At 39.1% G+C, this 13471-nt stretch overlaps 1 protein-coding gene across 4 annotated transcripts in view; it reads left to right on the top strand.

The window, feature by feature from the left end:
• NIPA1 (NIPA magnesium transporter 1) overlaps positions 1-13471 on the top strand; it is a 53573-nt gene that overhangs the window by 31725 nt on the left and 8377 nt on the right. For all 4 annotated transcript variants that reach the window (XM_038532564.1, XM_038532565.1, XM_038532567.1 and 1 more), the window contains one exon: positions 12648-12808. In XM_038532564.1, the coding sequence (XP_038388492.1) occupies positions 12648-12808 (161 nt within the window). The remainder of the gene's footprint in view (positions 1-12647; positions 12809-13471) is intronic.

Here is a 13471-nt window from a genome sequence, read left to right as displayed (position 1 = left end):
ATGAAAACATTATGCTAGAAATAGGAGGGCAACTGGGTGGCTCAGTTGGTTAGGCATATGACTCTTCATCTCAACTCAGGTCTTGATCTCAGGGTCATGAGTTAAAGCCCTGCATTGGGTCCCACACTGGGGGTTGAGCCTACTTTAAAAAATGCTAGAAATAGAGGGTAGCTTCCTAATCTGGCAAAGGACCTCTGAAACCCCCCCCAGCAAATATCATATTTAAGGTTAAGGACTGGATGATTTCCCCATAAGATCAAGAACAAGGCATCTGCTGGGGATCCCTGGGTGGCGCAGCGGTTTGGCGCCTGCCTTTGGCCCAGGACGCGATCCTGGAGATCCGGGATCGAATCCCACGTCGGGCTCCCGGTGCATGGAGCCTGCTTCTCCCTCTGCCTATGTCTCTGCCTCTCTCTCTCTCTCTCTCTGTGACTATCATAAATAAATAAAAATTAAAAAAAATTTAAAAAGGCATCTGCTTTTGCCACTTATATTCACGTTGTACCAAAGGTTCCAACCAATATAGTTGGGCAAGCAAATTGGAATGAGAATGGATTAAAAGACATCTTGATTTGGAAAGGAAGGAGTCAGACTATCTCTGTTAGCAGAGGACATGATCTTGCATATGGAAAATTCTATGGAACTGCTAAGAAACTATTAGAACAAATAAGTTCAGTAAGGATGCTGGATGTAAGATCAATATACAAAAATCAATTCTGTGTACAGTAGCAGTGAGCAAGACAAAAATGAAATTAAGAAAACAATTCAGTTATAAAATATTACCAAAACAAACTAGATACTTAAGAATTCATTTTTAAAAAGAAGCACAAAACTCAGTCTGAAAACTGTAATTCACATATCATATATCCATATTCACATGTTAACAAGAATTAATATTGTTAAGATGATGATACTAACTCATCTACAGATTCAGTGCACTATCAGAATCTTAGCTGACTTATTTGAAATTGATAAGCTGCTTCTAAAATTCATACAGAAATGCAAGAGAGAGATGCCTGGGTGCCTCAGTGGTTGAGCATCTGCCTTCAGCTCAGGGGTCCCAGAATCAAGTCCCTCATCAGGCTCCCTGCAGGGAGCCTTGCTTCTCCCTCTGCCTGTGTCTCTACCTCTCTCTCTGTGTCTCTCATGAATAAATAAATAAAATCTTTAAAAAGAATGCAGGAGACCCAGAATAGCCCAAACATTCATGATAAATAAGAGGACTTACAATTAGAAGACTTACACTTCTTGATTTCAAAACATTTTGTAAAACTACAGTAATTGGAAGAGTGTGGTACTGGGTTAAGGATAGACATATATATCAATAAAACAAAATTGAGATTCTAGAAATTAGCCCTAACATTTACTGTCAACAGATTTTAACCAATGGTTAAAGACAATTCAGTAAGGAAAGAGTAGTTTTTTCAATAAGTGGTGCTGATCCAACTGGGTATCCACATGCAAATGAAGTTGTACTCCTCCCTCACACTATATATAAAAATAACTCAAAAAGGATCAAGTACACAAATTCAAAAGCTGAAACTATAAAACGCTTGAAGAAAAGGTATAAATTTTTGTGACTTTGGATTAGGCAGTATTTTTCTAGATCTGACACCTAAAGCACAAGCAAAAAAGATATATAAATATAAATAAATTGGGCATTATCTAAATTTAAAACTTTTGTGCTTTAAAGAATGTCTTCAAGGAAGTGAAAAGCCAGTAAAAAAGGTGATGTCACCAAAATTGTTATGTATGGGAACCCCACCCTCTGTCCCCCTCTCAAAGATGAATAATTGGACAGTTATCCATGTAGAAAAATAGTTCTTTTTTTAAATTTTTTTTTTTAATTTATGATAGTCACACACACACACAGAGAGAGAGAGAGGCAGAGACATAGGCAGAGGGAGAAGCAGGCTCCATGCACCGGGAGCCCAATGTGGGATTCGATCCCGGGTCTCCAGGATCGCGCCCTGGGTCAAAGGCAGGCGCCAAACCGCTGCGCCACCCAGGGATCCTAGAAAAATAGTTCTGGGAGAGGTATAATGTTTGCTTAAGAAACTTAAGCAGTACTGTGGAACAAAAACCCGATAATAACTACAAAAAAACAGAAAGAAAACAACTTCACTTTGTATCATTGCTTCCCCCAAGCTGACATTGCACAGCACCAGGGTGTGGGGAGGGACTTCTCAACCAGAAAGTGTTTCCTTTGCCAGGAAGGAGGGGCAGGGTGAGCAACCAGCCTTTCAGGACATTGCACCAAGGTCCTGCTTTGGTTTCATTCCGCCCACCCTGCAAAAGCTGAGACAGAGGTGGCTAGGAGGAACAAGGAAGAAAAGAAGGGATACCAGTAGCAGCCACTCAGTGAGAGCAACTGTGGCTCACTCATCTGCTCTGTAGACAAACCCAGCAGATTTTGCCACTGAAGAAGTCAGTGGCCAGCACAGTTACCATGGACATCTGGATATTTCATCAGCTTATGCCCCAGGGGTATTCACATTTAATGATACTAGCATCAGAATCCCTCCTCATTCCATTTGCCATCCCACCCTTGCCAGATCAGGATCCAGTCCCAGAACTCTATAGCTGTATGAGTAGACATCAGCCTACTCCTACAGCTGACTGTGTGTTCAGGGTTAGCCTCTCCATTTGTGGACCTGAAATCTGTTACCAATCTCCACTTCAGTGTACATGCAGTTGAGGGTACTTCTCTGCAGCCATGAGAGACTATTCTGACAGTCAGGGTCTCTGCAGCAACCTATTGGCTTTATCAGGGCTTCACATCTGTCACTGCCCTGCACCACCATGTTCACCTGCAGCTAGCTTCTCCACCTATGCACCTGCACACTTCCAGCCTGACCACTATGACTGCTACACTGTAGCACACACACCCAAGGAAAGAGTGTGCAGCCACACCAACAGCCAGGGCCCTTATAGCTGCCAGTGAGCTTGTGGTTGGCCCTGGTCTTTATTGCTTATCTTACTCCTGAGCATTATGTATGTGTCTGCAACTGGACCCTGCAACCAGCCATGTCCACACCAGCTCTGGCCATCACCCCTGCCTGCCCTGATCCCTTTCATTAGACCTGGAGGCACTCCTGAGGACACCAGTAGCCCCACTGCTGTCAATGTGGATGACTCCAGCAGCCTGAGCTGAAGAGACATACCCCACCAGACCTAGTGCTGCCACACACCCCCATTCTTGGTACCCTCCAACACTAACCCCCAAGTCACAGCATGCTCCACTGTGCTCTCATCCATAAGTAAAAGTCTTCTTTTACTAATGTCAGTCCCTAAAGTCTGGAAGAGGTGACAGCATTTTCAAATGCACATATACCTACACAAAGCTACAGGGATCATTCAGAATCAGAGAAATATGACACCTCCAAATAGAGTAAACCTCTGGTTACTAGCCCCAAAGAAATGGAGATCCAGGAATTGCTTGACAAAGAATTCAAAATAGTTCTCTTAAAGATGCTCAGAGAACTGCAAGAGAACACATATAAACAATTGAAAGACATCTGGAAAATAACAACAAAATGAGAAGTTTGAAACAGACAACCTAAAAAAGATTCAAACAAATTTTGGAGCTGAAGAGCGCAATTGATGTACTGAAGAATTCAGTAGAGAACTTGAGCAGCACCCTTGACCAATCAGAGGAAAGAATTAGTTAGCTAGAAGACAGATCAATTGAAATCATCTAATCAGAAGAGAAAAAGCAAAAAGAATGAAGAAAGACTATGGGACTAATGAGGCACCTTCATGAAAACAGTGTACTACTATTGGAAAAAGAGGAAGAAAGAGGTTAGAAAACATATTTAAATAAATAGTGGTGGAGAACTTCCTAAATCTGGGGAGAGATTTGGACATCCAGACTTGTAGGTCACCCCAAAATTTTAATCCAAAAGAATCATCACCAGAATATAATAAAACTGTCAATAGACAGTTGAAAAGAGTATTTTAAAAGTAGCAAGAGGGGTGCCTGAGTGGCTCAGTTGGCTATATACCTGCCTTCAGCTCAGGTCATGATCTCAGGATCCTGGGATCGAGCCGCATTACAGGTTTCCCTGCTCAGTGGAGCACCTGCTTTCTCCTCTCCCTGTCCCCACTCATGCCCTCTCACTATTTCTCTATTTCTCTTTCAGATAGATAGATAGATAGATAGATAGATAGATAGATAGATAGAATCAACACAAACAAACAGGAAGAGAGGGATACCTGGGTTGGTTAAGTATCTGTCTTTGACTCAGGTAATGATCCCAGAGTCCTGGGATCAAGCCCCGTGTTGGGCTCCCTGCTCAGTAGTCTGCCTCTTTCTCTCTCTCTCTCTCTCTCTCTCTCTCTCTCACTTCTCTCTCAAATAAATAAATAAATAAAATCTTTTAAAAAAGAAAAGAAAAAAAACAGCAAGAGAAAAAAATTATCTTACATAAGGAAACTCCCATATTATCAGCAGATTTCTTACAAAAGACCTTGTAGGCCAGGAGCACATGGTATACCATGGAGCACTGGTATATTCAGTGTTGAAAGAAAGGAAACATATAGCAAGAATACTTTACTCAGCAAAGTTGTTCTTCAGAATTAAAAAGAGATAAAAATTGTGCAGAAGCTTTTTATTTGAATGTAGTCCCAAAAGTTTGTTTTTGCTTTTGTTTCCCTTGTCTCAGGAGACATATCTAAAAAAATGTTACTACAGCTTATGTTACAAACATTACTGCCTGTGCTCTCTTCTAGGATTTTTATGATTTCAGGTCGAACATTTAGGCCTTTAATCTGTTTTTAGTTCATATTTGTGTATGAAATTTAGTATATGGTATAAGAAAGTTATCCAGTTTCATTCTTTTGCTGCTAAGTTTTCCCATTGAGAACAAAGTGATGGCTACCAGAGGCGATGTGGGTGGGGGGGATGGATTAAATAGATGATGGATATTAATGAGTGTACTCGTGATGAGCACTGGGTGAAGTATGGAACTGTTGAATCACTATATTGTACACCTGAAGGTAATATAACACTGTATGTTAACTATAATGGAATTAAAAATTTCAAGAAGAGATAAAGACTTTCCCTGATGAACAACAGTTAAAGGAATTCATCACCACTAGACCTGCCTTGTAAGAAATGCTGAAAATTCTTCAACCTAAAATGAAAAGGTGCTTAGAACATGAAAATATTTAACACTCTGGGGCAGCCCCGGTGGCACAGCAGTTTAGCGCCACCTGCAGCCCACGGTGTGATTCTGGAGACCCAGGATGGAGTCCCACGTCAGGCTCCCTGCATGGAGCCTGCTTCTCCCTCTGCCTGTGTCTCTGCCTCTCTCTCTCTCTGTGTGGCTCATGAATAAATATATAAAATCTTAAAAAAAATACATATATATATATAACACTCTGGTGAAGTTAAGCATTTAGTCAGATTCAGAATATTCTACTGTAATATGGTGGTGTGTTAATACTAATTCTAGTATGCAGGTTAGAGGACAAAAGTATTAAAAATAACTATAGCTACAATACTTTGTTAATTGACACATAATATATAAAGCTATAAATCATGACGGCAAAAACAAAAGGCAGATGGTAAAAAGAGTTTTTGTATGATATTAAAATAAAATTTTTGTTGTTATAAAATAGACTGATATAGGTATAAAGTGTTTTCTGTACACCTCATGGTAAACATAAAGTAAAAGCCTGCTGTAGATTCATAAAAGTTAAAGACAAGGGAATCAAAGTATTTCATTACAGGAAATCATCAGTTCACAAAGGAAGATACAAATGTTGAAGAAAGGAACAAGGGAACTATAAAAACAACCAGAAAACAATTAATTAGATGACATTAGTAAGTCCTCACCTATCAGTAATTACTCTAAATGCAAGTGGTGTGATTTCTCCAATTGAAAGACATAGACTGGCTACTTGAATTAAAAAACAGGACCCTACAATATACTGTCTACAATAAACGCAATTCATCTTTAAGGACACACATAGGCTCAAAGCAGAGGGATGGAAAAGGCTATTCCAAGCAAGTAGAAGCCAAAAGGAAGCTGGGATAGTTGTATTGAGACAAATTTAAAAAAAGATTTTATTTATTTATTCATGAGAGACAGAGAGAGGCAGGCAGAGGGAGAAGCAGGCTTCATGCAAGGAGCCCAACATGGGACCCGATCCTGGGTCTCCAGGATCAGGCCCTGGGCTGAAGGCAGTGCTAAACCGCTGAGCCACCCAGGATGCCCTATTTAGACTAATTTTTAAAAAGATTTTATTTATTTGAGAGAGAGAGAGAGAATGAGCAGTGAGGAGGGGCATTGGGGAGGGGAGAGAGAGAGAGAGAGAAGCAGACCCCTTGCTGAGCAGGAAGCCTAGTGCGGGGCTTGGTCCCAGGACCTGGAGATCATGACCTGAGCCAAAGGCAAATGCTTAACCAACTGAGCCACCCAGGCACCACTTGCTGTACTTAGACAAATAGACTAAGGCAGATACAGTAATAAAGGAAAAAGAAACTCACCATCTAATGTTAAATCCATCAAGATTTAACAATCATAAGTATATATGCACCCAGCATCAGAGTACCTAAATATATTAAGCAGATACTAACAGATATGCTGGAAGAAAAGACAGCAATACAATAATAGAAGGGGACTTCAGTATCGCACTCAGTAATGGATAGATCATTCAGACAGAAAATCAAAATGGAAACATGAGACTTGAACCATACTTAGACCAAATGGATCTAAGATACATACACAGAACATTCTATCCAACAACAGCAGAGTTAACATTCTTCTCAAATGCATATAGAACATTGCCCAGGATAGATAAATATTACAGGTTTCTGAAGAAGTCTTAGCAAGTTTAAGAAGGTTGAGATCATAACAAGTATCTGACCTTAATGGTATTGAAATTGAAATCAGTAACAGGAAAGGAGCAGATTTATATGTATGTGAAGATGAAACAACACCTAAACAATCAAGGGTCAAAGAAGAAATTTAAAGAGAAATAAAATAATCTTGAAACAAATGAAAATGGAAATTCAACATATTAAAACCTATGAGATGCTGCAAAAGCAATTCTAAAAGAGAATTTTATAGTGATAAATCCCTAATTTAAGAAAAAATGATCTCAACCTAACTTTACACCTTAAGGAATGAAGAAAAAGAACAAACTAAACCCAGTATAGATAAAAGGTAGGAAATAAGAAAGATCAAAAATAGAGATCAGAAGAACAATAGAAAAGATTAAAGAAACTAGGAGCAAACATTTTTAAAAGATAAAATGGATATGGCTTTAGATTAAGAGAAGACTCAAAATTAGGAATGAAAGAGGAGGCGTAACAACTGATACAACAGAAATACAAAGGGTCATAAAGCACTGCTATGAACAATTATATGGCAACAAATTGAACAGCCTTAAAGAAAGAGATAAATTCCTAGAAATATAAAACCTACCAAAGACTGAATCATGAAGAAATAGAAAATCCGAACCGACAAATGATAAGTAAAGAGATGGAATCAACAATAAAAAATATCCGAATAAAGAAAAGTCCAGGACCAGTTGGCTTTATGGGTGAATTCTACCAAATGTTTAAAGAACAATTAATGCCAATCTTTTTCAAACTTCCAAAAAATTGAAGAGGAGAGGACTCCCAAGCTCATTTTATGAGCCAGCATTTCCCTGATACCAAAGCTAGATAAAGACACTACAAGAAAACTAACTACCAATATCCCTGATGAATATATTCTCAATTCATCAACAAAAATTCTTACAAAATATTAGCATGCCAAATTTAATAGTGTATTAAAAAGAACATACATCATCATTACGTTGGATTTATCTCTTAGATGGAAGTATGGTTCAACATACGAATACTGGGCATCCCGGGTGGCTCAGCGGTTTAGCGCTGCCTGCAGCCCAGGGTGTGATCCTGGAGACCGGAATCGAGTCCCATGTCCAACACCCTGCATGGAGCCTTCTTCTCCCTCTGCCTGTGTCTCTGCCTCTCTCTCTCTCTCTCTCTCTGTCTCTCATGAATGAATAAATAAAATCTTAAAAAAAAACAAACCCATATGAATACCAATACATGTCATATACCACATTAATGTAATGAAAAATCAAAATTCAATGGTCATCTCAGTAGATGCAAAAAATCTTAGTAAAAGTCAATATGTACTCATAACAAAAAATCCTTAACAAACTGGGTATAAAGGTAACATACCTCAATATAATAAAGGCCATTATATGACAAGCTCAGAGCTAAGATAATCAGCAGTGAATGTTTGAAAACTTTCCTCTAAGATGGGGAAAAAACAAGTGTGCCCATTCTCACCGTTCCTATTAAACATAGTACTAGAAGTCTTAGAGGACTTAGGCAAGAAAAAGAAAGGAAAGGCATCTGAATCAGAAAATAAGAATTAAAATTGTCTTTGTTTGCACATGACATGATCTTAAATATGGAAAATCGTAAAAACTCAACAAAAAACTATTAGAACAGATTTTAAAAATTCAGTAAAGTTTCAGGATATAGAAATCAGTAGTGTTTCTCTCCATTAACAACAAAATAAAATGCTAAGGAATAAATATAATCAAGAAGGTGATCTGTACACTGAAAACTACAATAATTTATTTTTATTAAATTTGACCTGCAATGTTATATTAGTTTCGAGTGTACAACATAAATGATTCAACATTTCTTTTTTTTTTTTTTTTTGATTCAACATTTCTATGAATTACCCAGTGCTCATCACAATCAGTGAAGTTACCATCTGGCACCATACAGTTATTACAGTCCTTCTGACCATATTTCCAATGCTCTACTTTTCAACTCCATGGTTTATTTTACACCTGGAAGTTTGTACCTCTTAATCCCCTTCACCTATTTCACCCATCTCCCCACAGCCCTGCCCCACCAGATTGTTCTCTGTATTAATGAGCCTTCGGGGGTTTGTGTGTTTTGTTATTGTTCATTTTGTGATTTAGATTGCACATGTAAATAACATGATATAGTATTTTTCTTTGACTCCTTTCACTTGGCGTAGTGCCCTCTAGGTCCATCCATGTTGTCACAGGTGGCAAGATTTTGTTCTCCTTATGATTGAATAATATTTGTGTGTGTGTGTATGTATATACACATACCATTCCTTCTTTATGCGTTCATCTGTTGATAAGGACTTAGGTTCCTTCTCTATCTTGACTGATAAATAATTCTGCAGAAAACATTGAAGTACACATATATATTTTTGAATTACTGTTTTCATTTTATTTGGGTGAATACCCAGCAGAATTATTGGATCATATGATAGTTCTATTTTTGATTTGTTGAGGAACCCGTGTACCGTTTTCCATAGTGGTTGCACCAATTTACAATCCACCTAAAGTGCAAGAGGGTTCCCTTTTCTCCTTACCAACACTTACTATTTCTAGTCTTGTTTAAAATTTAAAATCAATTAAATAAAGTATAGTGCATTATTAGTGTCAGAGGTAGAGTTTAGTGATTTCATCACTTGCATATAACACCCAGTGCTCATTACATCATATGCCCTCCTTAATGCCCATCACCCAGTTATCTCATCCCCCTACCCACCTCCCCTCCAGCATCCCTCAGTTTGTTTCCTGTAGTTGAGTTTCTTATGGTTTGTGTCCCTCTTTGATTTCATATTATTTTTCCTTCCCTTCTCCTATGTTCGTTTCTTTTGTTTCTTAAATTCCACATATGAGTAATACCATCTGATATTTTTCTTTCTCTGACTTATTTCACTTAGCATAATACCCTCTAGTTCCATCCACATTGTTGTAATTGGCAAGATTTCATTCTTTTTGATGCCTGAGTAATATTCCATTACACACACACACAGCACATCACATCTTCTTTATCCATTCATCTGTTGAAGGACATTAGGGCTCTTGCCACAGTTTGGCTATTGTGGACATTACTGCTATAAACATTGGGATGCGTGTGCCCCTTCAAATCACTGTATCATTTGGATAAACACGCAGTAGTGCAATTGCTGGGTCTTAGGGTAGCTCTATTTTTAACTTTTTGAGGAACCTCCATACAGTTTTCCAGATTGGATGCACCAGTTTGCATTCCCACCAGCAGTGCAAGAGTGTTCCCCTTTCTCTGCATCCTCATCAACACTTGTTTCCTGTACTATTAATTTTGGCCACTCTAACTGGTGTGAGGTGGTATCTCATTCTCGTTTTGATTTGTATTTCTCTGATGCTTGAGCATTTTTACATGTGTCTGTTGGAGAAACGTCTGTTCTTGTCTTCTGCCCATTTCTTGACTTGGATTTTCTGGGTTTCTTTTCTTCTTTTTTCTTCTTTTTTCTCCTCCTCCTCCTCCTCCTCCTCCTCCTCCTCCTCCTCCTCCTCCTCTTCTTCTTTTGGTGTGTTCTTTATAGATCTTAGATACTAGCCCCTTATCTGAGAAGACATTTGCAAATATCTTCTTCCATTCTTTAGGTTGTCTTTTGGTTTTGTTGACTCTTTCCTTTGCTGTGCAGAGCTTTTTATCTTGTTGAAGTCCCAATAGTTCATTTTTGCTTTTGTTTCACTTGCCTTTGAAGCCGTTCTAGCAAGAAGTTGCTGTGGCCAAGGTCCAAGAGGTTGCTGCTTGTGTTCTCCTCTAGGAATTTGATGGATTCTTGTCTTACATATAAGTCTTTTATCCATTTCAAATTTATCTTTGTGTCTGGTGTAAGAGAATAGTCCAGTTTCATTCTGCACGTGGCTGTCCAATTTTCCCAACACCATTTATTGAAGACTCTCCTATTTCCAGTGGATATTCTTTCCTGCTTTGTTAAATATTAGTTGACTAGAATAATTAATTAGAATATTGTTATAGTTAATTAGAATATTGTTGAGGGCCCATTTCTGGATTCTCTCTTCTTTTCCATTGATCTGTGTATCTGTTTTTGTGCCAGTACCACACTGTCTTGATGATCACAGCTTTGTTATACAGCCTGAAGTCTGGAATTGTGATGCCTCCAGCTTTGGCTTTCTTTTTCAACATTCTTTCCTCTCTGCTTTCATGCATGGCAGCCATTTTCCACTTTGGCATAGCCTGCCCATAGCCTGCCCATGATCCCAAGCTTACTTCTGAGAGCCTCCCAGTCCTCTGGTTTCCACCTATGTGCAGCTATGTCTGACCCCTCAGTTTAACACCCAGTTGTGTAGTCTAATATTATTTGTTGGTTTTTTAAATGATTTTGTTATTTCCTCAAGTCCGTTGCAAAGGTTTCCTTGAGGACTAGGCTGTATAGGGATCAAGACACAAAGTGGTCTAAGGGAAAAGATGGAGCTTTAGCTTTATAGATATGTTATCACCATGATTTCACCTCTTACTAGTTTTGTTCTTTGGGTTCAGTGCTAATCCTTTCTGAGACTATTTATCTGTAAAATGAGGATTAAGAAGGAAATAATGCAGTATATCTAATTCTAGTGTGCCTTCCTGATGGATATTTGTGTTCCCTGAGGGCCTTTGCCATAGACAACAAAGTGACTATTACTAGTCTTATGATTACTAAAAGCCGAGGTTTTCCAATTCAGATTGTTTACTGATGTTACACAGGGAAATAAAAAACGTATTACCAACCAACCTTAAGATTATAGGTGTTTTTAAAGGAATACTTTTTTTTTGCATTATATAAGTAATGTGACCACATTTTAAAACTTTAGGGTATTGGGGACACCTGAGTGGCTCAGTCAATTAAGTATATGACTCTTGATTTTGGCTCCCATCATGTTCCCAGCATTGTGAGATTGAGTCCTATGTTGGGCTCTGTGCTGGGTGTGGAGCCTGCTTAAGATTCATATTCTCTCTCTCTCTCTCTCTCTCTTTCTCTCTCTCTCCGCCTCCCCACAAAAAATAGTTCTCCCCCTTCTCAAAAAATAGTTTGGGTTGTTATAAAATTGTAATGCATTTACTGCTGCATTTTTGGGTTTTCGTCTTTTTTGCATTTTCTCAATTCATTTTGACTTGTGTTTTCATCATGAATGACGTGTAATTATTTTAACAGTTTTTTATAACTTACTTTCCCATTAACATAGTTTGTTTGCTTTTAGTTTTTGTATTAACTTTTTAAAAGCTTTTATTTTTTTTATTTATTTGAGAGAGAGAGAGAGAGAGAGAGAGAGCGCGCGCGCGCAATCAGGGGGAGGAGCATAAGGAGAGAGAATCTCAACCGGACTTGCACTGAGTGGGGAGCCCGACGCGGGGCTTAATCTTATGACCCTGAGATCATGACCTGAGCCGAAAGGAGGAGTCAGATGCTCAACCAACTGAGCTACTCAGGCCCCCTGATTGTCTGCTTTTAAAAATAAGGAAGCAGTATTTTTATTTAATTGTGAAACTTCATCTTTATGAATAATAAACATTTTTCTATCCTGGTATATTTTCTATCTACCAAAATAATATATAGTAATATAGGTTAAGAGTCATTATCTATGTACTGACTGCATGGAATTGGTATGGAAATCTTTTGTGTTTAAGTAACAATTTCAATAAACTCCCAATCTTTTCTGCTCTTAAAAACTAAATTAAAAACAAATATGGCTGTCAAGAAAATAGGGCTTTTCCAAAATAAGTACAATTAGTAGAAACAGATCAGATAGTATGGTTTAAATTTTAATGATTTCTCTCTCTCTCTTTTTTTAAAACAAAGGTCCATTTTAGCTTCTTATCTTCTGAAGGAAAAGCTCAATATCTTGGGCAAATTGGGGTGTCTGCTAAGCTGTGCAGGTTCTGTTGTGCTGATTATCCACTCCCCAAAATCTGAGAGTGTGACCACTCAGGCTGAGCTGGAAGAGAAGCTGACTAACCCAGGTAACTCCTTTCTAGCAAAGGTGCAAGAGAGCTTGGCTGTCAGTATGATTCTTCCAGTCCTAGGCTGGAGTTGGCTTACTCATGGTCTGTTCTCCCAGACCCTCTGTTCCTCTTTGCCTATGAGTGGCCATTGTTGTGCCCTGCAGGCTGTAGCATCCCCACTCGTGCTGCCCGAGGTGTGGGAAGAGGTCTGGCGGTCCCTGTGTTCCAGACCTTGCATTCCTGCTCCCTGGAGATTGGGACCCCTTCTGCTTTCTTCTGGACCTCAGAGACCTTGTGCATGGGTTCCTTCATCATCTGCCCCTTCCACAATTGGCTCATCCCCTCTTGCCTCCCTCCCACACTTACCCACTTGTAGCTTATTGTGGCCTTCCCACTGCCCTACCTCCCATGACCACTCCCCATGTCTCCTCCCACCGCCTCTTACCTCTCCCTATCTCCCATATTCCCACCCTACCTCCTTTCCGCATTCCTGCTGTCTCTCCCTCTTAGTGTCAGTCCTGCTAGGGTCTGCTATGGGCCATGCTCCCCTCAGGACCACTATGTGTCCACACTCTGCACTTCCCTCTGATGTGAAGCTGACAGCTGAGACTCAATTTGATTTATCTTTGGATCTCCCATAGAAATCTCTCTATATTTTTTCTAGATATTTTTAAGATATAT

This window comes from Canis lupus, chromosome 3, assembly GCF_011100685.1.
Source record: "Canis lupus familiaris isolate Mischka breed German Shepherd chromosome 3, alternate assembly UU_Cfam_GSD_1.0, whole genome shotgun sequence".
NCBI lineage: Eukaryota > Metazoa > Chordata > Mammalia > Carnivora > Canidae > Canis > Canis lupus.
The sequence above is the reverse complement of the archived record's forward strand: the minus strand, read 5'-3'. Positions and strand labels throughout refer to the sequence as shown.